Below are 24,011 nucleotides of genomic sequence, written 5' to 3'. Positions count from 1 at the left end.
AGGACAAACTGATTTCATCTGGGCAGCATCCGCTTAACTCAGGGATTGTAGAAGAGGAAGTAAAAAGAAGGTTGCTTTCGTTAGAGAAAATTTGTTTTCATTTAAAAAGCCATATACAAGTTAAGGTTTCTGTGAAGTTGTGCACATATCTTTGAAACTCCAGTATAAAGGTCAAAGGTGTGGTATCCAAATGGAAGAACTTTCAGCATAGGGAAGATAGCCACATAAACAAATTAGATGAAAAGAACAGAGTAATGCATATAGAAGGTTTAAAAATGGAAAGGCTTGTTAAGATGAAACCGGAGAACATGCCTAGTTCTTATAAACACCTTTAGTAAAGATAACTTCATCCATTTTACTGTCCACTGACATGCAAGCCACTTCTCATTAAAACAAAAGTCAGAGCTCTGAAATGAAGCTGGATAATATGTTTTTAAGCAGATGCTACATGAGTACTTGCCAGAAAGCAGAAGATTCTGACTCTTGTAATGTGTAACAGATATAATTTCTGCACAAGCCCATATGGCTTCCACTTGCGAAGTTCAAATATAGACTATTCCTATGGACAGAAGCAATAAAACTGCACATTTACATCGGTACTTCTCAATATTCTTCATACTAATAGCAGTAATAGTAAAATATCTGCAACTGTGTGCTTACCCTAAGAGTTCCTCACCAATTTGGGGGGCAAAACATCATAAAAGATAGTTTTACCTTGTTGTTTTGCAAACTGCCCTATAGCCAAGTCCTGGGGCAATGCTGCCAGGTTTTGGAGACCTGTTAAAGTGGATTTATTGTGGGCTGTTTAATATCACTACAAGAAAATCCAACCAAACCAGGAGATGCTGTTGAAGGGACTGTCAGACACCAACAGAATTGCATATATGAATCAATATGCATTACTCTGGGTTGATATAAATCAATATGGCACGCGGGAAAGTTATATGCTTTATACTTCCTAATCTATAGAGAGTCTTGTTTTAAGCAGCATCAAATAAATGTTATAATAGCGTTTGATTTCCTTAGCTATCAATTGATTCCATGTAACCAGCCCTCCACCAGCTCCCTGTTCTCACACAGAATGCCAAGTAGCCATTTACTGTGGTGTTTCAGTGGGGCCAGCAAAACCCTGGATAAAGAGACAGGATGCTTAGCGAAATATTTAAGCTTTAATCACACTCACCTCAAGCTGTCGCCCTGAGAAATACATGAAATACAAAAAAAACAACGAGCAAAATTGTACAAGGGTGACTGTGCTTTTGGTCTTGAACCTCAGAGCTTGAGCCTTGAACGCTGCCCAAACTCAGCAACCCCAAAAGCTCCTCTCCTCAAACAGGACAAGCTAAAACACCAAATCTTTTAAGAAATTGATGCTTGCTAGACAAAGAACACCAGCTCATGGTGTGAACTGCACTGCCTGCTGAGAAACCAGCAATAAATACGAGCTTGCCCTGCAAACCCTTCGGGCTGGCAAGAGTGTGCTGGGGGCTGTGCTGGAGGGGCTCCCATCGCCCCAACACGCAAAGTCAGCTCCTGCTGCTGGGAAAAATCCTTTCTGCAGCGCTGAGAGCACGGGGGTCGAGACCACAGGCTCAGGAATTTCAGTGTGAAGCCCTTCTTACTTGTTGATTATAGGTTATTGCTAATCCCAAGCGAGAGATCTGGTTCCTTTCACCAGGAAACCCAGGAACTCAAGCCACAGGTCATTAAAACTGGTGCGACAACAGGTCATCCTTACGCTACGCGGCACTGCTGAGATTCAGCACGCTTTAAGTGCTTTGCAACTAATGAACACGTTGCACTTGCTCTTCTCCTCAGATGCCCAAATCCATCCATTTATAGGGGTGTTCGTTTATGCCAGACCCCAATTCCTTATTAAGGAGTCCATAATCGTTCTTTTGAATCTTTGATTCATATTCTTAATTCTTCTTAACTTCTTTTTCATTTATTACTTATATTCCTAGGCTGGTTTTAAGATTTCTAGGGTTTGGCCAGTTTCAAGCCTGGAGAGCTGGGGTGACAATTGCAAATGTCACCGTCACCATTCCTCTGAGGCTTCCTTTACACCAGCTGCTTACTGAAACTCACAGACTACGGTTTGTTCCCTTACAGACATGGAAGAAGTTCTTAAGCAATCCTTCATCAGCAAATTTCTGAAAAACAATTTGAAGTTGTCTGTGCTCTTCCATATTATTCTCCACACCTAACGCTTGCTTCTGCCAGGGATTTTAGCTTGCTGGGAGTATTTTGTTTTTACTCCACATCAGCAAATGCGGCACAAAGAGATAAAACAGCTGCACGCCACTTTTCGTCCTCTCAAGTGGAGTTTATTTCCCACCTGGAAACAAACAGCCCTGTATAGAAACAAAGCAAAACACAGCCTTGCTGACTTCAAATCAATTGTCTTCATACACTTTCTGCTTTTTATACACAGCACATTTAATTTCCTGTTTAATTCAGCAGAATTTCTTCACTTTCTTCTCAAGCACTTTGTCAGTTCATGACACTTGCAGCGCACCTAGAGCCTGCAGCTTAAAGACAAAAGTAACTTGATGCACATAAATCTATTTTTAAAAACATATGCAATTATGAAAAAGTAGTTTGGTTATGTGTTTAAACTCATAATCATATTAAATTCAATTTGCATGTCAGCAAATAGCATCTTTGAAGTTCTCTGAGAAGTGTTCTGCATAGGTATGCACACCCGGTCTGCTCCAAAATCAATAAAGCTGAACATTAAGTTGAGGGGGAAAAAAAGAGACCACATTTATTAAACCAATGAAAATGGCACAAAAAGGGGCTGTTCGAGAGGTCTTTTCAAAACCCTCGGATAAAACCTGGTGTCCAAAGCCAAATACAGATTGTTCTGCATATTTCCTATGCTGTAGTGACTTGTTTGTCTAACTTTGCCCCATTGCTCTTTTAATTAACTCAAATTACTTTTATGTGACAAATACATGGAAGTTTCTTACAGTTTTATGTTATCGGAACCACAGGAAAAATGATCTCTTATAGATTCTTTTCCACAAGTACTGTGAAAGATACAGCCTGAATAACCTTTTCCAAGGCCAGAGATGATCCCAAGGAACCAGCCCAAACCTCCTTGCCACAACATAAACTTAGTTCCCAGGCCATTAGATCAACACCGACTCAGTCAATAAGACACCAGTGGAAAAAGACCAACCTCAGCAAGAATATTCACCACCAGCAGGCAATTTGAGCAAAGTCATTTTCTGTGTGGTTCTCTGTATTTCTTAGATTACTAAATACATTAGTTTACCGAAGTTATTTTTTAACAATACAGTTAATAATATCATTTACATTTTGACTTCTTGTCACTTCATTTTCCCAGAGATGTATTCACTTCCGAGGGGCTGGGCTAGCAAGTCATCCAAGCTGAATTAATCCATATTCCTCCCCCACCGGTGATGCAACCACAACTTCTTGCATAGAGACTGATAGTACCAGCAACAACTGGAACTAGAACGGGGTTGGAACCCAGATCAATGTCAGATACCTGGAGGTTAATGGGATACTAAGCTCTTTCCTGAGTAGCTGGGCCAGGTGCCTTGATCCTAAAGTGCTGTTACTGTTCAGTGACTACTCCAGTAATTATTCAGTGACTTTCTACAAATACACAGAGAGAAACACTTGGTAACTTGGCACATGCTGTGGACACCGAAGCTGTTCCTATACAGAGAAATTCATGAAATATGCATGAAGAGTTTAACTTGATTTTCCAAAAGTCCAAGATTCCACTGATTTTCTAGCAAGTTACCTCAGAGCCCTTGTCCTCAAAGGAACTAACTGAGCCAAGGAGTTATTTTGAATAAACCACAGCCTGTCCTTAGCCCAAGAACACATGGAAATAACCCGCTCCCTCTATCCTCTGCTACCATTTACTCCAAGAGCAACGTATCTCCTTGGCAATCATCACACCAGAGCAAAAACACAGCGGCCTGGCATCTGTGATTAAAAAGGATGGAATATTTTACAGAAGGCTGTACATAGGAGGGAAAGAATAAGTAGAGGGCTTATGGCTTTGCATTGTTTCTACTCAAGAGAAATCTTTTGAAGACCATCACTTGCCAGATGGGGCAGAAATAAAGGTGGTTTTCTACTAGGAAACAAAAAACACAAATTACTTAGAGTAGAAGGTATTCAAGCCAGCAGTTACAAGTCAAGGAGCCATGGAGATGGAATTAGACGCCGTGAAAACCAGATTCCGGTCCCGTTTGACTGCCAGCAGCCCAGACGCTATCACAGGCAGCAACCGCTGCCGCAAACAAGTTCTGGAGTGCAATCATATTCATATTCTGAAACTACATATTGAACAAAAGTATTACTTGTCATGCATTCACATCATCCGTTTTCCACACCAATCTCGCGTATGGTAAACCACATAAATCAAGCAAACAATGCTGCAAATTGTATTTATTTTTCACTCTTTGTAACCTCCAATTGTTTTCTGTTTAGCAGACATCAGACAGTTGCATGCACGATGCTGTGGGGATTAGGAAAGCGCAGAGGAGTTCTCCAGCATTGTAAGAAATATTTCTAAGCAGAACACCAGCACAAACCCAAATGTTTTACTGGAGGCAAGTGCCTGAATCATAATCTCAAGTCTCCAGCTCCTTAAGTGTTTTTCAATTGCTGCAGACATAGGTGTTGATGGAAATCCATCACCTAATGAGTTTGCAGCTACTTTGACTGGTCCATCAGCCCTGTTAATAGAAGGATGTTTCTCTCTTTTTCACATCGCTAATGTGCTAATGGCTGAAATTTATCACCCTCCAGCAAAGCTCTGGCCAGCTCATCTAAGGACTCACAGCAACTCCACAACAGTTTAAAACGGTACAATGTGTAGTTTAATCTCATCTAGGACACTCGTTCGCTTCCCCTTTAGAGTTCAGGGAATGTATTTTTCCTGCCTTTTCACAGAGCAAAAACTGCATTTCTTTCCCCTTCGGAGCAAAGTTAATGGGCAAAGTTAACAGCCTTGCAAGAAGTTTTCAGAAGTGTTGTGGTCTAGAACCCAAATGACTTGCTTCCTATGGAACTGGATATTGCATTAGATCAAGTTCAAGAATATCAGCAAAACATTTCTGAAGCCAGCAGAATACCCAAAAAATAACAGTATTTGCATACAGAGGGCCACGTTACCAGGCAATACCAACACCTACCCGTCGATATTACATACGTACACCCCCCTCTGAAAATAAAAACTACATTTCACTAATAAAGTTTATTGCTGACTGTCCCTTTTAATAGGCAGCTATGGATTTAAACAACAACCAACACACTACATTTCTTCCCTCATCTTAATTATTGTTCTACATAGTTACAAACTATAAATAAGGGAAGAGGAAAATTAGAAGACAAATTAATTCCTTAATCTATCAGAAAACTCTGTAGGATTAGGCAAACAAATGCAGAACTGTTCACAGAAGAAGAGCTACATGTGCACATTGGAACAGAAGGAAAAGGACTTGGTATGCAGGAAAAAGAAGCACCAGTAAGCAGAAAGAACTGTTTACCCTCTACAATAGCAACAGTCTCAACATTTTGGACAGCAGGTATCTATAGAGCCAACAACTCAAGCCTCACTCTGAGCTGAGCTATCATTTTTAAACAGAACAAAACAAAACAAAACAGATAGAGAGGAAAACAAACATCTTACAAGGAAGTTTTCATTCAGCTATAAAAGTAACAGATGCCTACCAATATAATTTATTTGTCTTAAATAGAAAGAGTACAGTATGGATTCTTTTTCTTTACATGTAACTCCCACCAGTTTTGATATCAGCATATGGATCAGCCATGGATCTGTAACAAACTTGCAATCAGAAATGGGGAAATTCTTCAAATAATTGTTTTCAATCAACAGTTGAAATAAGAGCAATAATCCATTTTCAACAATGGTGCACGTAAATTGTCCCTCTGAATATTCCTGGGGGAGCAAAATAGTAAAAATATGCAGTTGCATGTGGCTGTGTAAGTAAATATGTGTATGAATAGCCCAGAAAGTATTGCCATTGCCACACTAAAACATTTTACATACATGCTGTCATCACCTTGTCAAGATCTGGCAATGCCACATTAGTTATGTATTGCAGATCACATCACTCAGAGGGAACAGAACATTCTAAATGTGCCTCCGAGTGACACAGAAAAGCTGAAGGAAAAGGTTCTTGTGCTGCAGCCCTGGCTCCCGGTTACCTGCTCAGGATCCACAACTTTTCCAAGTTCCCTTAGAAATTGTAGTAAACACAAAATAACATTCTACAGATAGTGGTATTCACGCAATGAGTGACTTGCCCAACATCACCCCAAAATTCATGAAGTAAAAAATAACCACCCCATGGGGATCTCCCAAGTGTTCTATCCACAGCGTTACTCTTACTTCTCAAGTACGCTACTAATCTGACCTGGGCTGCTCGGAAGATGCTCCTAAAGCTCAAGTTCTACACCGACTGCTAACACTTCTTCCTATGAGTATTTTAAATAGGATTTGTCTAATCCAGCCAGCATAATAAACAATCCAAATCTTCCTAAAATATGAATTCATGCTTCGCATTTAAGACTTACAATTGCTGGATAACTTAAAAAAAAAAATCTTATTTTGACACTACTTGGCCTGACATAAAATACCATAAAAATATTCATTATTTTAGCACGACTTCCAGATGGAGACTTTGAACTACTTTAAAATAAGCTGTGAAGTACGTGAACTTTTGAGAGCTTATTCGAACTTAATCCCTTCAAATATTTTAAGTATACGATGCTGCAAACCCCGTGAACTTGAGCGTACAGACATTGCCATGAGGTAGTAAATAAGTGTGTCTTTATAATATTCCCAATGGGTGTGTAGTTCTCAAAAATACTTTTGCAGCACCTTCATAAGAAGAAAGCCCACCAGTTTTAGGCTTTCAAACTGGATATTCCAGAATCTAATTAAAAACGTTGCAGCAAATGCAAAATAGAGCAATTCCTTGAGACAACACAAGTTTGTCTGCAACAGCAGATCAGTGTAAAACCAAACCGGGCAGGTTTCATATACCTATGGAGATGCATTAACAGCAGTATTTGAAACAGTCGCAGCTACCTTCACACAAGCTAGAGCTGGGCTGCTTTCATAAATACACATATATACTTGAAACCTGCAACTAAAGCCCCAATTTCTGCCCATAACAATAGCAATTGACATCAGCACTTTCCAGCTTCGGTGTAACTGAGCAAACAGCCCTGCTCCACCGCTTACAAACAATCGTCTTGGAAGGATAACATAGAATAAGCTCATCACTTGCATCCAGATTTTGCATTCCTGCAACATAATGGCTTGTTCTAATCACTGATTCACTTATATGCTCCAATCGTTGTTTGTCTTTCTTAAGGTCAGAAAAGAGATCAAAATTGAATCCGCCATTTACAAATTCTAGTCTTATTCTTAAACTATTAACTACTTTTTGTCTCCTTTCCTGTCAGTGGAAATAAGAACAAAGCATGGACCGGACTGATATCAGGGTAGACCAATGGTCCCTCTTGTCCTGTCTTTAGTAGTTGACAGTGATTAACACATCAGGAAGGCATCAAGCTCACTGAACATTAACCAGCTTCTGAAGAAGGGTTTTGCATCTCGAGACAGAAATACTTAGAGCAATACAAAAGACTACGACAATGATATGAACAATGTGCCAATGGGATTTCCACCTATGTTAAAGCTGGAAATGTGAAGATTTCCCTCATCAGTCTCCCTCAACTCACACACCCATGAATACTACACATGCTTTACTGAAAGGCTGCTTATGAGTATTGGCAGCTACTAATGACTTGGAATTAAAGAGAAAAGGCAAGGAAGTAGTTGATGCGAGAGAACAGGGAAGGATAAAAGGACAAGATAAGATTCAGATAAACGCAGACGTGATCCAAAGTCCAATCAATCCAATGGAATGATTCATACTGTCTTCAGAAGTCGTGCGAGACGGAGTCTGAAGAGGCACGGAACAGATTTCAAGCCTAATGGCAGAGATGCTATTTCTCCAAATGTTCTGCAACAGAGGACACGATGTTTACTCTACAATAATCATCTGTAAGAAGAGAGTTATAGGCCATTTCGTTTCCTTTTAAACTGCTCTGACAGCTTTTTCTGATGTGTGATGTGGGAAATATTTCTTCTCTTTTTCCCCCAATCATCTCTCCTAAAAAATATATATACTATCCGCACATACTCATATCTATCAGACCGTGTTAGTGGCCACGCCACCACAACCCTCAGGGATTATGACAATAACGTGAGCTATGAATTGCATGCCCTGCCTGAAGAAGTTGCAGCCAGTGACTACTTTGAAAATGCTGTTAGCTCTTTGTCACATCCCAGTTAGGAAAAAGGAGCATGGCCAGCAGTCTTTATCCTGATGACCGTTCCAGCAGGAGCTATTACCTAAAAAAACAAATAATACAGGAATAAAGCTCCATCCAAATGCAGCAACACATTCAAATGCACACTATGGTCCGGGTTGCTCAGCAGGTGAGATGAGACCATGATGAGTTCTTTCAGATCTTCGCAGAATAGGAAGAACTTAAAGCCTGAGAATATTTCAAAGCTGTATCCAAGTCAGCAGCCTCGGTGGTCAGCAGCTGAAGGCAAAAATATCGGTTTGCGTGCCATAAAAACAAACGCACGCAAAACCCTTTGTTGTGCCACTGCACAAACGTCTTGGCTGCACGATTTACGATTATTGTTTAGAAAACAACTATCTGCTCTTCACTTTCGGTTGTGTATAAAAGCAGCTGAATGCAGACTGTACACTGAACAGAAGACCAAGGAAAAGTGAGTTTGGTGCTCTGCCCAGGCACGTTCACCCCAGGACCCAAACCAGTACCATTGAAAGGCACTGTAGTGTACTATGGAAATTACATCAGCCAGAATTTTTACACCCAAAATCCTATTTTAAAAGAAGTAAACCGATAAATAAGCAATTTAAAGAGAATTTTAATAAGTATTTTGGCTCCAAAAATTATATTGTGCTAATAAATACAATCTGTCTGCACAGATGGGGAGAAGTAAGAGGTAATAAAAGCAGAAACATTTCCACATAGTTTTAGGCTAAAACTCCTATTGAAGCTTTCCCTCGCCTTTCTGGTAACACGAACACAAGAGCATTGTCCTGGGGCATGAGACCAAGTAAACGAAGCTGACAAGCAACAACAAGATCGCAGGATTACAGCAACTTCACCATGGGCTGCTTTTTACTACGTACGCAGCACGGAAAACAGGGCCATGTTCTCAGGTATTATCAATGCAACGTTGATACTAAGCAATGCTATTAGATTAACAACACCAGGGAACACAAGGTACACTTTTTTTTGCCATGAATTTCAGTGGCAGCTGTTGCCTCAAACATCTCCTTTTCCTCCCTACCATTATGCCAGATTCCAAGGTAAATACTCACATGCCAACAAACGTAACGTCACATTATCGTAAAGGTCTGGATCTCCAAAACAGCCAAGAGTATTGCTTGCAATAAAGGTACTGTGATGATAAATGTCATTGCACGTATCAAATCCAGTCTAGAAGGACTGGGCCAAAACAAGGTGAGACAGACAGATGAGTGCTTGCAATAAGCACCTGCCAAGTGGCAGAAAACTCTCTGCTTGCTTGGCTTCTAAGCTCTTCTAAAAATAAAAATAATATTAAAAATTCTCACAAGGCATCTTTCTGCAGTTTTAAAAACGTTTAGACCTCATAATTCTAAAGGAAGAAACAGATACTGAACGTGTGTGCTGTACGACATTTCACTACTTCTATAGAAGACACACTATTCCAGGTGTGGTCTCCCCAGGGCAGAGCAGAGGGGCAGGAGAACCTCTCTGACCTACTGACCACCCCCTTCTAACCCACCCCAGGTACCATTGGCTTCCTGGCCACAAGGGCCCAGTGCTGGGTCATGGTCAAGTTCCCTCTTCATAAAGATCAGTTCCTGCTCCTATATGGTTTGAATCTGTCAGTAATAAAAGAGTTTTGAAGAGGGAAGAGAAACTTTAAGTCTGAGGACAAAGCAGGGAGAAGGATTTTGGCTAAAGGCATGCGAGGGATATGATCTACTTCTCTGCAGAGCCAGTTAAGAGCATTAGTTACAGTCCGTGCGAGACTGTGGATAAATAAGACTCACTGAATCATTTTTAGGAGACGGGAGAGAAAGACACCAAAAATGCTTCTAGTTGGCCACACTGTTCCTCTTCTCAACTGGAATTTTTATAAAGATGTGCACTTTCAATATGGAACTCTAAAGTCCTTCTTAAACTAGGTGATCAACAGCTGCATGTCTCTGCCATTACTAGATTTCTCGTCTTGCTGCCCTCTTTAAATATTGTGCAAGATTTAGCTGTTCATTCATTTGAATAAAACGTCCTTAATACTGGTGCAGAAAGCATTTCCTAACAGGTATCAGCACGTTATGCTGGCTATTGAAATAGGTTGGAAAGCGGTCTGACCCTCTGCTCGCTGTACATTGATTTGGTTTTGTATGTTCAGCTGAGAGAAGTCTGGGGATGGAGATGTTCTCTTACTGACAACATTTCCAGCAACACATCATCTAAGTGTAGACCAACTTTCATGTATAGAAAGAGCTGATTGTTTAGGTGGTATCCAAATCCCCATTGGAACACTAAGTTAAGAACTGTTTTTCAGCTAAATGATAAGGAATGAAGCTTTTTAAGTACCCATGGTGAACACATTCCCTTGTTATTTTGCCATACAAACTGTATTTTTAGTCACCACTGAATTGTTATCATGATGTGAACGAGAAGTGGTTGTAAATAGAAAGGATTCTACTGCAAAACTGGGGGCCTAGCCGAAAATGGTTAGAAACAGGCATTGCTCTAGTCATATAGCTCAAATAAGGGAGTAAGTATTTGTGGTAGGAGCACGGCACACACATCTCTAGTAGGCAGTGGTCTCCACAAAGACTTGGCAACTCCTTGAACTAAAACCCTAATTTAGGGTGAGACTTCTCTTCACTCCATGACTCCCCTGCTCTTTCTGGGAATGATGGAGACTATTAAATAGCACTAATCCTCACTAGCAGATGGTAGTAGCACTTTGTCAGAGCATTATTACATCTAAGTAAACACTTTTGAGTCTTATTGCAACAGCTCCAAGATGTACTCCTCAAACCCCTCCATGAAGGAGCCATTTCAAAGCTTGCATCTACATCTGCTGCTGCCCACTGGCTTCTGACCATCAGGAGAAGCAGCCCTTGAAACAGTAATATTAAAAGTGATAAAACACCTTCAAAGCCAAAACGGTAGAGGTTACAGGGACAACTTGAACGGCTTCCAAAGCACAGACACCAACGATTCCAATGTTCTATTTGTTAGCCCAAGCTAGCGGTACAAAGTGACGCAAGGACCTTGTTTATATAGATAGACTCTCTCTCCCTTTCATGTTCTGGATGGGAGCATATAAACCTAGGATTTTCTGAAAACAGTTGTACTCCTTACTTGACACAACACAAAGAGCCAATTAATTCCAGCCTCTGGGACATTTGGCAGCCTTACAAAATTGGGAGGGAAAAAAAAAAGTACTTTACTGAACAGCCTCTAACTCCTAAATCCTACAGAAGATAATTTTCAGCAACAGCAGTTTCCAAATGCTATCATTACCTACCTTCCCCTAAGGAAGTATTTACCTGCTCCTCCCATACATCATTGAGTCCTGTTATTAGAGATCATGGATCTCAAACAGAAAAATATTTCAAAACCTACTATCCCCAACCCTAATTGTGTCTCATTCCGCGGAAATCCGAGGTGGTGGCTTGGAATGGGAGCTGGACAACTCTGGTGTGGACAGAAAACCAGACTTTAGCCTCAACAGCCCCAATGAGAACACGTCCTGCAAGGTGAGCGTGAAGGCAGATCCACCCACCACTCCGCATCTTCAATGAAGCAAGCTCTAACTTTTAACACAAGCCCCGCAGCTACCCAAAAAAAGGAAGAAAAAGCCAGAGCTCTCACTCCACACAAGACACCGCAGGCTACGAATCCAGAAACACGCTGCATTATTTCCCCTTCCCTTCCAACCCTCCTAAATTAGGTCAAAAGTCAGTGGAGCAGAAGCTGAGGCTGCCTACGTCCCTTCCTCCCACTCAGCAGCCACGGCGCAGACCGGCGCTAAACCGCCGCACAGAGGAACAGAGGGAGATTATTTCATCAGAGGGATAACGCTGAGGCACAGGGACACACAACACGCTCCGTTATCCTGGGAACAGAGGGGTGGAAGATGACACTTGAGTACTCCTTGTTTGTGTACAGCAGGAACAGGCAACACAAAGATAACGCGGATCTCGCTTCTCTGCAAAGCAACCGGATACAATTATCAGCTACATTAAAAAGAATTTAAAAATCTACCACACAAATCAAATGCTTTACGGTAAAACTATAGAGGCTGGACAGGGAGAAACAATCCCATTTTCTAATCTATAATTTAGTTTCTTTAAAACTTAACGTTATCTTCTAGAACTATAGTTCTCAATACATCATTTGCATTAACGTTCTTTTCAGTAACATTCAGGTCATTCCAGTGCCTCACTCCTTCGGATTTCCCAACTTTCTTCATTTGCACACACTACACGCCCTCTGTGGGGCCTGTCCCACGCGTTTCAAGCCCCGTTACATCAGTGTAACATTACTTGCTATTCCCTACAATTATCTTGTAGTGCTGCAAAGCCAGCCTGGCCCATCATTCCAGTGAGCCCCTTATATATTGTGCACAGGCCAAGCTTTTCTCCTGCTCGCTCCCCTCAGCCCCTTTATTGATGCAGCCCCTATTCTCTCTGCAGCACTGGCAAAAATGAGACAACCTTTGCAAGTAGAGGGGTGTTTCTTGTGCATCTCCAGGACGCAATCCTGTTCCACAAGGATTGAAAAATAATTTCTCTAGATGGTTACAATTGGCCAGCAACATCCCAGAAATTCTGTGAGGCTACCTAATGGGGCTGCAGATGCTTTCAGAACCACTGATTGCGTTCAATTCTCTCTTTTGAACAAAGCATTTTGCAACATACACTTAATCAAAGAGGGCTGTTCTCCTTCTACCCAGACAACTTCCAAAACTAAGCTATGAAATATTTACTCAAACAAAAGAGATGGAGAAAGAGCAAGAGCATTCGCATAACCAGGCAGTAGTTCCAGTACTAGGTAAAGCCAGACTCTAACATGTTGGCGACTGATTAAATAACTGGTTTTGCTTTGGCAATAAAGGGTTGTAGATGGTGATTATGCACCCATAACCAGCCTTCATCGCCCATCACCTCTTGCCTCACGGCACTGTCACTTTTGCCATCACCTGCCCCAAACCAGGGACATCAACCACGGCACATCTGCCCTGCCAGGACACCGATCTATGGGCTTTCACTCCTTGGTACCCACAGAGATCATTCACAAACTGGGATGAATGAACGCGTCTCTCAAAAGAGACGTCGGAAGATTTGCAGCTTCGACTCCTAGCGTGCAAACTGTCTGAGGCGCAGAGAGATCCAAGCTCTCTCTTTCACTTCATCTTGAAATCTTGACAGCCAACTTTTTGTTTCATATTTGTACGGTTTCGGGCACGGCGGGGTGCCGGTTCCCGATTTGTATTCGCGTTATGACTTCTGCAAGCAAAAAAAGCCTCCTAAATCTGTGCTGTTACTTACGGTAGAAACTAATTTCAGCCCAAATTAAAGAGAAATCCAGTCAAAAGGAATAATCACTCTGATTACTGAAAAAGCATGTTTATCCATTGTATACATGCACATAAATACACACCCCACTGCTACTCAGTAACCTGTATCATGGAGCTGGAAATTTAAGTAGCGAATAGTACATTTCAAAAGATACTTACAGCAAATATATTACTGAATATACTGCAATGCTGCTTGGATCTATACATTAAAAAGGGGGAGAGCTGAAGGAAGACCAGCCTTAGGCATGATAATTAACTTTTGGGGGTATATTTGTCTCAGGAGAGGTCAAATAAGTGCGATTACAGAGAAATAAAAAGCAGCTTTATCTGTCCAAATAACAGATATTTGTGTTATGGTATGTTCACCTTCGTTCTTCCTGGCCAGGAAAAACAACACAACAGATATTTAAGAGTATAGAACACAACAAGCATCACAAGTGCTTGCTGTGAGCTTGGAATACAAGAGAGAAAGAAATTAATAAAAATAGTGAAAGGGAAAAGTATGTGTACTTTAATGACCGATAATACCATTGCCATCCACTTGCCATTTAACACACAGCCCGTACTCCACATCAGCTTCACCCAGAACCAGATCTTTCCTATTTCTTCCTTTTATCACCACTCTAGCACATGATACAGTGTAAAAATATTCTCAGATGTTTAAGCTGAAGACTGTAAAGATTACAGGAAGGGAAAGGGTAGACAACAACAAATACCCTTGCCTAACACTGGCTGGTTGGTCATGTCCTCGCTGTGTGCTTTCAACCCATTGTATACTGCCAGGGAACTTTTAGTACTGGTTGCAAGCAGTGAGGTAACTCGGTAATAGTCTCTTGTCACCTGAGAAAGACAAGTGACATGTTCAGAACATGTCAAAGGCTCAGGATCCTAAGCTCTACTGGCACTCAGTCAGACTCGAGCTCCCGTACGCTTTAAAAACAAATCAAGTTTCCATCCGTCATCAAGCCTGGGGCCCCAAGACAAATCTTGAGTTGGAATCCCAAGGCAGGGAAGCCCGGGCTGCGCACGTCTTCAATTCTCCATCCAAAAGGATTTGCAGAAGGGGTCGTTGTTATATCTGTATACGTTAAAATAAGGCACAGCAAATCCAGGCCTAAGGCTGGGGTCTGCTGCTACGTCTGCTCTCTCCATATCTCCCATCCAGAGCTACTTCCCACAGCACCGGAGTGGTGCTATTTGATTTTGATTTATCACAAGTGAATTATTATAATGAAATCACCAACTCGATTTAAGCTTCTGAGAAAGATATGGTTGGACTAACAAAAAAATTGTTCTGCAAAACAAGCAATTATTGTTAGGTTCACTGGATATTGGCCTTAGCAATCCAACTGATTACAGAAAGTTAATGATTTAAAAAGCAATGAAGAAGTAAGAAATTAAATCCTTTAAATCTGCATGAAAGACTCCAAGAGGAATTTTACAGTGATTTTCACTGCATATTTTATTAGATATGTGATATTTTATTCATGGGTAAAGCAAATATAACAATTAGGAATAATTAGCATTTCAGCACAGAGTGTTATCTAATAGGTTAAAATACACATATAATTCTTCATTTAAATTCTATGTCTTCACATTTGCGCCTTTCTGGTTCAGAACTTTTCCATTTAGCATAGCACTTAGAGCAACATGATACAGCTCCCAACGAAACAGAAACTCAGACAACTGGTGGCTCTCGCCTTTGATATCTTATTTCTCTCTGCCACTTGCTTTTTTACTCATTTTCTTTCTCAATTTCCTCTAGAGCATAGATTTTCAGATTAAACCAGCATAATTCTCCGGAAGCTTTTTCCCTTTCATCTTTTTTTCCACCCTACTCACCTCCCACATTCCACAAGTAACGTGTGCAATGGGAACCTACTTCAAATCCAACCCTGCACCACCAAATCCACCAGTTCACAGTTGACTAAAACTCCAGCATTTGTCTTTGTACCACCTCTTCCACTACCACCTTGATGCTACAGAAGAATACCATACTTACGGTATTATCCTTTCTCATTAAGTGCCACTTTTCACGTGGTTTGGGACTTTTAAAGCAACACGTAGAGCTCACAGAATATCCCTCTCCTCGAGCTGATGGCAGAACGATGCTCTCCAGCTGAACTGCACTCTGCGGTACAATACAGAATATGAAATACCTCCTTCTCTGCATTAAATGTATCACCGCTGAAACCGGGATATAAATTTTGAACCTTGCAAAATTACAGCGCTGCACAATTTCAAGCCCATTCCCTTGCCAAGTTTCATAACCATCATCCAAACGCCGGTACATTTCATCTACTAACCTTCGATTTCTGGCTGCGTCCTCCCTGTTACACAGATCACTTCTAACTCCCCAAGTCACATCAACCTCTATTAATTATAGCGGTTGCAGACACAGGAGAATCTTTCCCTTACTCCACCATCTCTCACATAACCATTTGCCCAACAATAACCAGAAAACAAAGCCCGACTCCTATAATGACAAATAGCACAGGAAACTGCCCTGCTGGTGCTCACAGGAAGAGACTGAAGTACAGACAGATCCAGCAAGACAGACACTTTTCCCCAACCAAACTTCCATCTCAGCCTTTATTTTTAAATTACCACCTCTGCATCAAGATTACACGATTAAATTCTACTCTGTAGTGGGAGACAAAAGCTCCTCCTCTTCTCCCTGTGCTGCTTCAAATGCACAAGTCAGCTAAAATCTGTGCCCTGAAGGTTGTGCCCAGGCCTTCCCTACCTGGTATCAAGCATGGTTTAACTAGCACAGCACCACACTTATTTTACATGCATTTAGCACATATTCTGTGCCATGTATCACGTTGCACCAGCTCAATATTGCCCCTTCCCCAACACAGTCTCTCCACGGCCAGCATTACTCTAAAAAAGGCCAACGTAGCTCACGCTTTGGTAACTGCTGCAAGCAACAGGTCAACTCGTACTTGCTGGTGGACACAGCAGATGGTGCAGAGAGATAGAATAACATCACGGAAGGAAAGGAGCTGCATCTGTATCGCAGAAGCCCAGCCACTAGGTCTAGGGTACAAAACACCCCGGAGAAACGGGAGCTTTCATGCCCAGTTCCCACCCAATCCGTTGGTTTGGCAGCAAACCGCATGTTCTGCTTCACTGCGGGGCTGTGATTGTCATTCCTGCCTCTTGGCGCTTCTAGACAGCACAACCAAACGGGTTTATCTGGGGTTCCCAGAGGCGGGTGTCACCACAACCTGAGCCGGACACTGGACTTTCAGGCCTAGGGGATGCACAGATGTGGAGCCACCCGGGTTTTGACAGGCATGCCAAGCCTGCCTCTGAACTCAGCTTAGATAATACCTTATTCCTTCTGGAATTCAAATCTGAATTAAAGAAAGAAAAACCAGCAACAGCTGAGTTCAGAGATGCACAAAAGTATCCTCATTTCCCTCATTACCAGTGCATCACCTCAACTCAATATTTTGCACGTACCAAGCTATCGCCTATCATAATTTACCCTTACACAACATGTTTTCAGAGTTTGATTATTTTCTCGTATTTGCTCAAAATATAGATTTTATGAACACCATTTCATTTTCCTCGTGTTCACTTTTAAGTCCAAGCAACAGTAACTTTCTGTATCTATTGGGTTTCTTAAACTCCGAAACACAAACTATGTTCGGAGAGCATGTAGATGAAGAGAGTTTTACCATGTAATTCAGGTAATTAGGAAAAGTAACTAGAAACTGATAGCCAAGCAGAACTACTCTTTCATATAAACTATTTTTAACCCCATTGTTAGCATGTTAAAAAAAGATAATCAAGCAACAGAGCAGCAGTGACAAAGAGTAAAGATACAAATCTCAAGAGAGAAAAGCCTCCAATAAATTTCAGCAAAAACCAGACTGTCATGGCAGATTATATATAGCTATATATCAAATGGAAGAAGATGATTTAAGTTCAAGTCTTTACCTAGGGAGTCACCTAATGGCTTACAAAAGTCATCTCTTGCCAATAGCACTTGCTTTACAGGGCCAGGGAGTGGAAGAGAACCATACTTAATGCCTTTGTTCATTAAGTTAAATGAACCTTAGTTGGTAGGTTTATGTAGTCACAGCCTTAAAAGATTTTTCTCCAGTGTGTTTTTTCAAAGATGACATTTTGAGAATAAAGACTCTGTGCATCCATAAGTAGTCATGTGAAAGCACAGCAGCGATTGCCACGTCAGGCGTCCATCAGGATACCACTTGAATATTGATGGTTGGGCTTTTTCCTCCGTCTTTATCAAGGACAACGAACTTAAAATAACACTAAGAATTATTTAAGAACGTGAAAAGGAGCCACATTCTGTAGTCAGCAATCCATGGGCTCAGTTTAAAAAGCTTCTGAACTCAACTAAGCCACTCACCTGGATTAGGAGTGACTCCAGATCACCCTGGTGATCACTAAAACGCTCCAGAAAGCGGTGACACCTGATGGCAAACACGGCCTTGGAGGAGACCAACCTGCAGTCTGCGGCGCGGAAAACGATGCCTCTGTAGCTGCAGAATAACTAGGACTAAAACACAATACGAGGGCTGAAATACTACCACAAATTTAAGCTCCTGGGAGAGAGTTGAAGAAATAGTGCACATAGAAAGAGTATAGCACAAGTGCTATACATTTAAGCACAACATAGTTACTTATAAAACCTATTGGCTGCTAAGCCACAACACGCTCTATTCTAGGTCTTTGCTCGTGTGTATGCTTAAAATAAGCAAGGAACCTTGGCACTTCCAGAGCAAGGAGAACACAGACCTCAACACTTATCTGTACACACTATAGGCACACAAAGATTTGGGTTTTTTTAATCAAGTTGTTTGGCTCGCTTGCCCCGTGCTTTTCAAAATATATTCAAGAATAACTGTAATGAACAGTTAGTGACGTACGCTACGTACCTTCTAATGAGGCTTTACCAAGAGCACAGCAAATTGAATTCCTATTACCAATGGACAACACAGCCAAGGTGCATTGTAGTATAACAGCTTACAATAAGAAATATGAACATGCATGTCACCAAGCTAAAAGCCTTACTTTCCCTTAGAAAAAAAGGAAAAAAAATACATTTTAAGGGCACTACCAACATCAACAGAAGTAGTAAGCAATGCACCCCACGTTGGAATTGCCTTCGTATTACTATCCATGGTAAAGAAGAGCTTAAAAGTATGAACAAGAACTCAGGACCCAGCAATCCTGGGAACTTGACTAACATAGGAATCCAGCAGTCCTGGCCTGCAAAATCTAAATGCTGAGCGGAGTGAGGGAAACGCAAATCCCAACTTCTCCCTCTGAAAAAAACAATTATATATGTATTAAAGAACATGTATAACTTAAAGAACACATATGTAACTATATAATATATATATATATCTCTGAACTTGCCATTGAAAATACAAAACACTAAGGGCAGTATGCAACTGAGTGCATATGACAGAAATCACTGATAAGCATTAAAAAAAACCCCACAACCTGGAAGTAATCAGGGTATACTTGAGCTATTGCTGCAATCATTCAGCCTTCAAAAGTACCTTGGCATTTTTTTTTTCTGGCAAAAACTCTTGTACCATACTATGTGACCGCTTTTGTAGGTGATTCTGCTGCACCTAACGCACATATATTTGCGTATATGTTTCTATAGGCACCATAGGAAATCCATGTGCACATACAGATGTATTAGTATGTACATGACAAGGGAAAAAATGAGCACAAAGTACAAAAATATAAAAGCGTGAGACCATCAGCTGTAGAAGATACAAAGCCTACCCAAATTGTGCAGTTGACAAGGAATGCCACCTAATCCCTGCTTAATTAAACCACTGTTCTAAACTACTGTTTAGGGAGTAAGGAGTGTGGGATGGCTGATGTATGAAGAAAATATCAGGCAGCGTGGCTAATCCCAAAGACTTTGGAGCTTTCGAGCTACATAAATCAGAGCGACTTTTTGAATAGCCTCATAAAACACAAAATCATTGCCATTCCGCTCACGACTTCCAGATTCTTCCTACAGCATACAGATCATTAGGAAACTTCTAAGCAATCAAGTAATGTGGGGCTGATGAAATTACTCAATCAATGCACAGGCTGAGAGCAGCGGCATCATACAGAACCGCACAGTTTTGACACGGTAACCCTGCCCCTTTCGGTTTTATACGGGGGTAAGGAAAATCACAGCCGAGTCAATTCATTTCAACGTTTTCACACGAGGGCTTAATGTAGTCTTTCTGAACTGCCAGCTCCTATTTATAATAGCAGGGCAGCAGAACCATGCAGACTATAAACAGCCCTGCCAATGTTTAGATTATGCTATAGGAAAATGTTTCTTTTTAAATGTGAACATTTACATACCCACAGACCTGCTCTAATGATCACAAGCAGCAGCTGTAACCGTTCAGAAGGCAGAAATACCAAAAAGCATATTGCAAACACCAGTCCCCGTCCCCCTCCCACTGCCATCACCAAGTTGTTCATCTCTGCTCGCTATATTATAACCTTTTTTTTGTCATTGTCTAAGAGATGGTTGACAACATAATTCAATACAGAAAGCGTCCCTTGACACATCAAATGACACGTTGGCAAGCAAGACAGTTATACCGAAAAAGTACATGTATCAGAAGAAGGGTATGCACAGGTAACATTATTCCCTATGACCACCTGCCCCTCCCAAACACGGGGAAAATATTTCCCACTTGAATATCTTAACACTGCAGAATGAGAAAAAGATAATGCATTTATTTTGTTACCTATAGCATCAATACTATATCTGGCAATATTTTTCCCCTGTACCGAGCATTTTGTTTTCTTCATTGGCTTTACGAATTCTTCTCTAGTTAGCTCATTCGCAGAGTACCCTGCTATTGCTTTTGCTAACCCATACAAGGAAGTACAGCTTATTATTTATCTCTAAATATTTTATACGTAACTTTACGCAGTACAAGTGAAAGAAAACAAAAGGGGGTCAAAACATCCAGGTCACAAAACACAGTGGCGTTACCAGGGGCAGAATTTTCATCTGTGAGCTCTGTAAGTTGGAATATTTAGCTGTCAGCCCATTTAGTGTTCAAATAGCTCTAATTTCAGGCCGTTTATTTTCAGTGTATTCATTTTAGCAGATTTAAAGCTCTGTGTAAAAAAAAATATCAGTTTACCAATTTGATGGCAGCATAAACCAGTCTATAAAAAGAGGTAATCTCCTTATCAACTATACTAATTGTCTCTCAAGACAAATTAATTGTGTGAGAAGCAACTACTCTGGCTTTCTTCTTTTTCTTTCAATGAGCATTTGCTGTGTTGATGCATTTAATCACTAACAGCATTATTTAAAACCAGGGGTAAAATGTGCTGCGTCCATCATATATAAACAAGCAAAACTGTCATTAATATGAAGAGAGAAAAGCTGGCATCTCCCTTGATACAAAGGCACACAGCTCGCCCAGCAACACCCCATTAGCCAGGAGGGTGGAAGAGAGGGGATTGCAAAGAAACTCATCTGCCACACACTCAAAATTCCCCCCCAAACGCTAAGATTTGATGGGATAGCTACAAGCTCCTGAGAAAGAAATCCTCAGCTGTAACTCTCTCCTAGGGTCGCTTTAACAGTCTACAAAAAATTCAAAAAGTCGTTCTCCCTTTAAAAGGAGGGCACACAGCCCTGCCTCCCCCGTGCAGTATTTGATGCTCCAGTCGCACAGTTCTAAGGACTGACCCCTATAAAGTTGCGGTACCCAAGGGGAGCAGGAGCCCGTGGGGTCCGGGCAGGGGGGGCTACACGAAGGGCTTGCACGTCCCTGGCCAAATCTCGGTGTCCTGCAGGAAAGCTCTCAGCAGCCGGGCTTTCCGAACGCTATTCCCCCTTTTACAGAAACCTGCCGCGGATCCCCACGCCACGCACCGGCAGACATGTTGACAAAGCGAGCCCCGGGGAGAGCGGCGGCTGCCCCACGGCCGGCACTGCCCCGCCGACCTCCCCAAAACACCAGCGGGCCCCCCCCGCCTCCAAACCCACCTTCCCCGGGGCAGGGAGGCGCTGGCCGCCCGCCCGCCCGCCCCCGCCTTTCCCGGCTCCCGCTCCGCCTGCGTGCGGTGCCTGCAGATGGGCGAGCGGCCGCGGGGGAAGCGCTCGCCCCGATTCCCCCTCCCCGCGCATCCCCCGCCGGCGCAGGGGGGGCGACCAGTCGCCGGAACAAAACGGGAATGCGAGAACTGCTGGGTCGGGAAGGGTTCCGGATAACGGGGAGGGACGGGGAACAGGCGGGCAGGGGGGAAGCCCGGCAGCCTCTCCCTCCGGCTGGGGTTGCGGGCAGCGCTGTACACGGGCATCACCCGAGCGCACCCCCTGCAGCAGCCGCCGCCGGCGGGGGAGGCCGCTCTGCTTCCCCGGGCGCCGCCCGGCCGGTGGGGTAGGGGCCCCCGGGGCAGCCGAAGCCCACCCCCCCCAGACCCCGCAGAAAGGGAAGAGCTCACGTTGCCAAACCACCTGTTCCGCCGCGGGAGAGAAAGGCGGGATGGGATGGAGGGGTGAAGGAAAGGGGGAGGAGGGGGAAGGGGCTTTGCGTGGCGGTCAGGGTGGTATGGAAAATACGGGGAGGGTCGGGGTACCCTCCGCCCGAGGGCGAAGCGGAGCTGGAGGAAGGGAAGCTGGAGCTGAAAGGCTGCGGGGAGGGGAGCGGGGAAGTGCCAGAGCCCTGAGCCCCCCCCAGACGATCAGCCGCACAAAACCTCAAGGTCTAAAGCACGCACATAGCCAGCCGCCAAGAAACCCTTCCACAGGGCGGTATGGGGAAAAGAGGACGCCTAAGATCCGGGTGGAAATTACAGGAGAGGGACAAACAAACAGGCAAGCCATCAAGGGCTAAAAGAGAGCAGGGGCTGCGGGGGGAGGGAAGCCTGCCAAGAGAGGGAAGGTTGCAAAGGAGAACTGGAAAAGTGTCCAGCAGCACCAGCAGACGCAGCAGCCCCTTACCGATATGAATGATTGAATCTGCAATCGCCGCTTTCCAGGTTCGAGTCCAACAGACGGACACGACCAGGATGAGGGAGAAAACTTCCATCTCCTCCGGAGATCCAGGCTTTGTAACAACAGATCTCTTCGCCAAACGGTGCCACCGCGGAGGATAACGCGGCGCAGCAAAGCCAAGAGTTTGAGGAGCGTGTAAAATCCCGGTGGCTGGCGCAGAGCCGCGGCTGGGCAGGGGGCGAGCCCGGGGGCTCCGAGCGCCTCTCCCCTCGGCGAAACCCCGCGTCACTTCGGGGGGCTCCTGGGCAGCACCAGAGTTGCTGGGAGCGCCGGCAGCAAATCCATCCAGCCCGGGCGCGGGCAGCAGACGCCTCTGCTGGTCAGACAATCCCCATCCTCAGCCGGGTCCAGGGATCCGCTCGGTCCCGGCTGCTGCACGGCAACTTCCAACCCACACCACGCACACGCTCGCACACACACACACGCACACACACACACACACAAACCCTCTTGGCCAGGGAAGCGCCAGGAGCCCGCAGCAAATAGCTCGGCTTGAGCGAGGGAGGAGGAGCGGGCAATGGGAGAGCGGGCGATGCCGCTTCCAGCAACCAGATTCCTGCAGGAAAAGCACCCCCCCCCGGAGGCCAAAAAACAAAGTGAACTTCAAGGTAATGCAGATAGTAATGCAGAGATTTTTCCCCACCCTTCGCTTAAAAAAAAAAATATGCTTTCCACAACTGGAAGAGAAAAAAAAAAATATTTAAAAAAATCTGCGAATGAAGCCCAGCGTGCTGTCTGTTTGTCTGTCTGTCTGTCCAGGGCAGGAGCGAGAGGAGGAGTGCCCGGAGCAAGGCAGAGAAAAGCAGATGATGGTCTGCAGGTTGCTTTCGGAGCTTGCTTTGCTGGTGGGATGCAGAGAGAGCTGGCAGCTCCAGCACCAGGCAGCACGTTGCCTAGAAATGGATCACCTAGGAGAAGGAGAGACAGCGAGAGATAAGTGCTATCAGCCAGAGAGGGAGAAACAGAGAGCCGAGCGAGTGAGAGCGCTTCTCTCTAATAACCACCTCCTCCCCCTATCTGCAATACAAGGGAGAAACAAAACACAGCTCTCGCCTCCCTTGAAATCTTCAGCTGGGACTAAGGAAGAGACATAGGCAGGAGTGCAGACAGCCCCAAAACACATTTGGGGAGGGAAAGGCGGAGGAGGGGGAAGATCTTTTTGAACAAAAAGGAAAAAAAACCACACGCCACCGCCACACACCACAAACCAATACACGCACCCACCCCTTTTAGTTAACCTTGTAACTCTGCCGCAGG

General features: G+C 43.3%; 1 protein-coding gene across 8 annotated transcripts in view; it reads right to left on the bottom strand.

The window, feature by feature from the left end:
* The window catches only part of GRID2 (glutamate ionotropic receptor delta type subunit 2), a 554,341-nt gene extending 530,942 nt beyond the window's left edge, over positions 1 to 23,399 (bottom strand). For 7 of the 8 annotated variants that reach the window (XR_011738959.1, XR_011738960.1, XR_011738961.1 and 4 more), the window contains exon 1: positions 22,701 to 22,894. Coding sequence is in view for 3 of the 8 variants with exons in the window: in XM_071808263.1 (XP_071664364.1) it covers positions 22,701 to 22,788 (88 nt within the window). In the remaining 5 variants the exon portion in view is untranslated. Of the gene's footprint in view, positions 1 to 22,700 lie in introns of all 8 variants that reach the window. The other variant, XM_065837720.2, reaches the window with a different exon arrangement.
* Positions 23,400 to 24,011: the final 612 nt, after the last annotated feature.

Source organism: Patagioenas fasciata, chromosome 4 (genome assembly GCF_037038585.1).
Source record: "Patagioenas fasciata isolate bPatFas1 chromosome 4, bPatFas1.hap1, whole genome shotgun sequence".
Classification (NCBI taxonomy): domain Eukaryota; kingdom Metazoa; phylum Chordata; class Aves; order Columbiformes; family Columbidae; genus Patagioenas; species Patagioenas fasciata.
The sequence above is the reverse complement of the archived record's forward strand: the minus strand, read 5'-3'. Positions and strand labels throughout refer to the sequence as shown.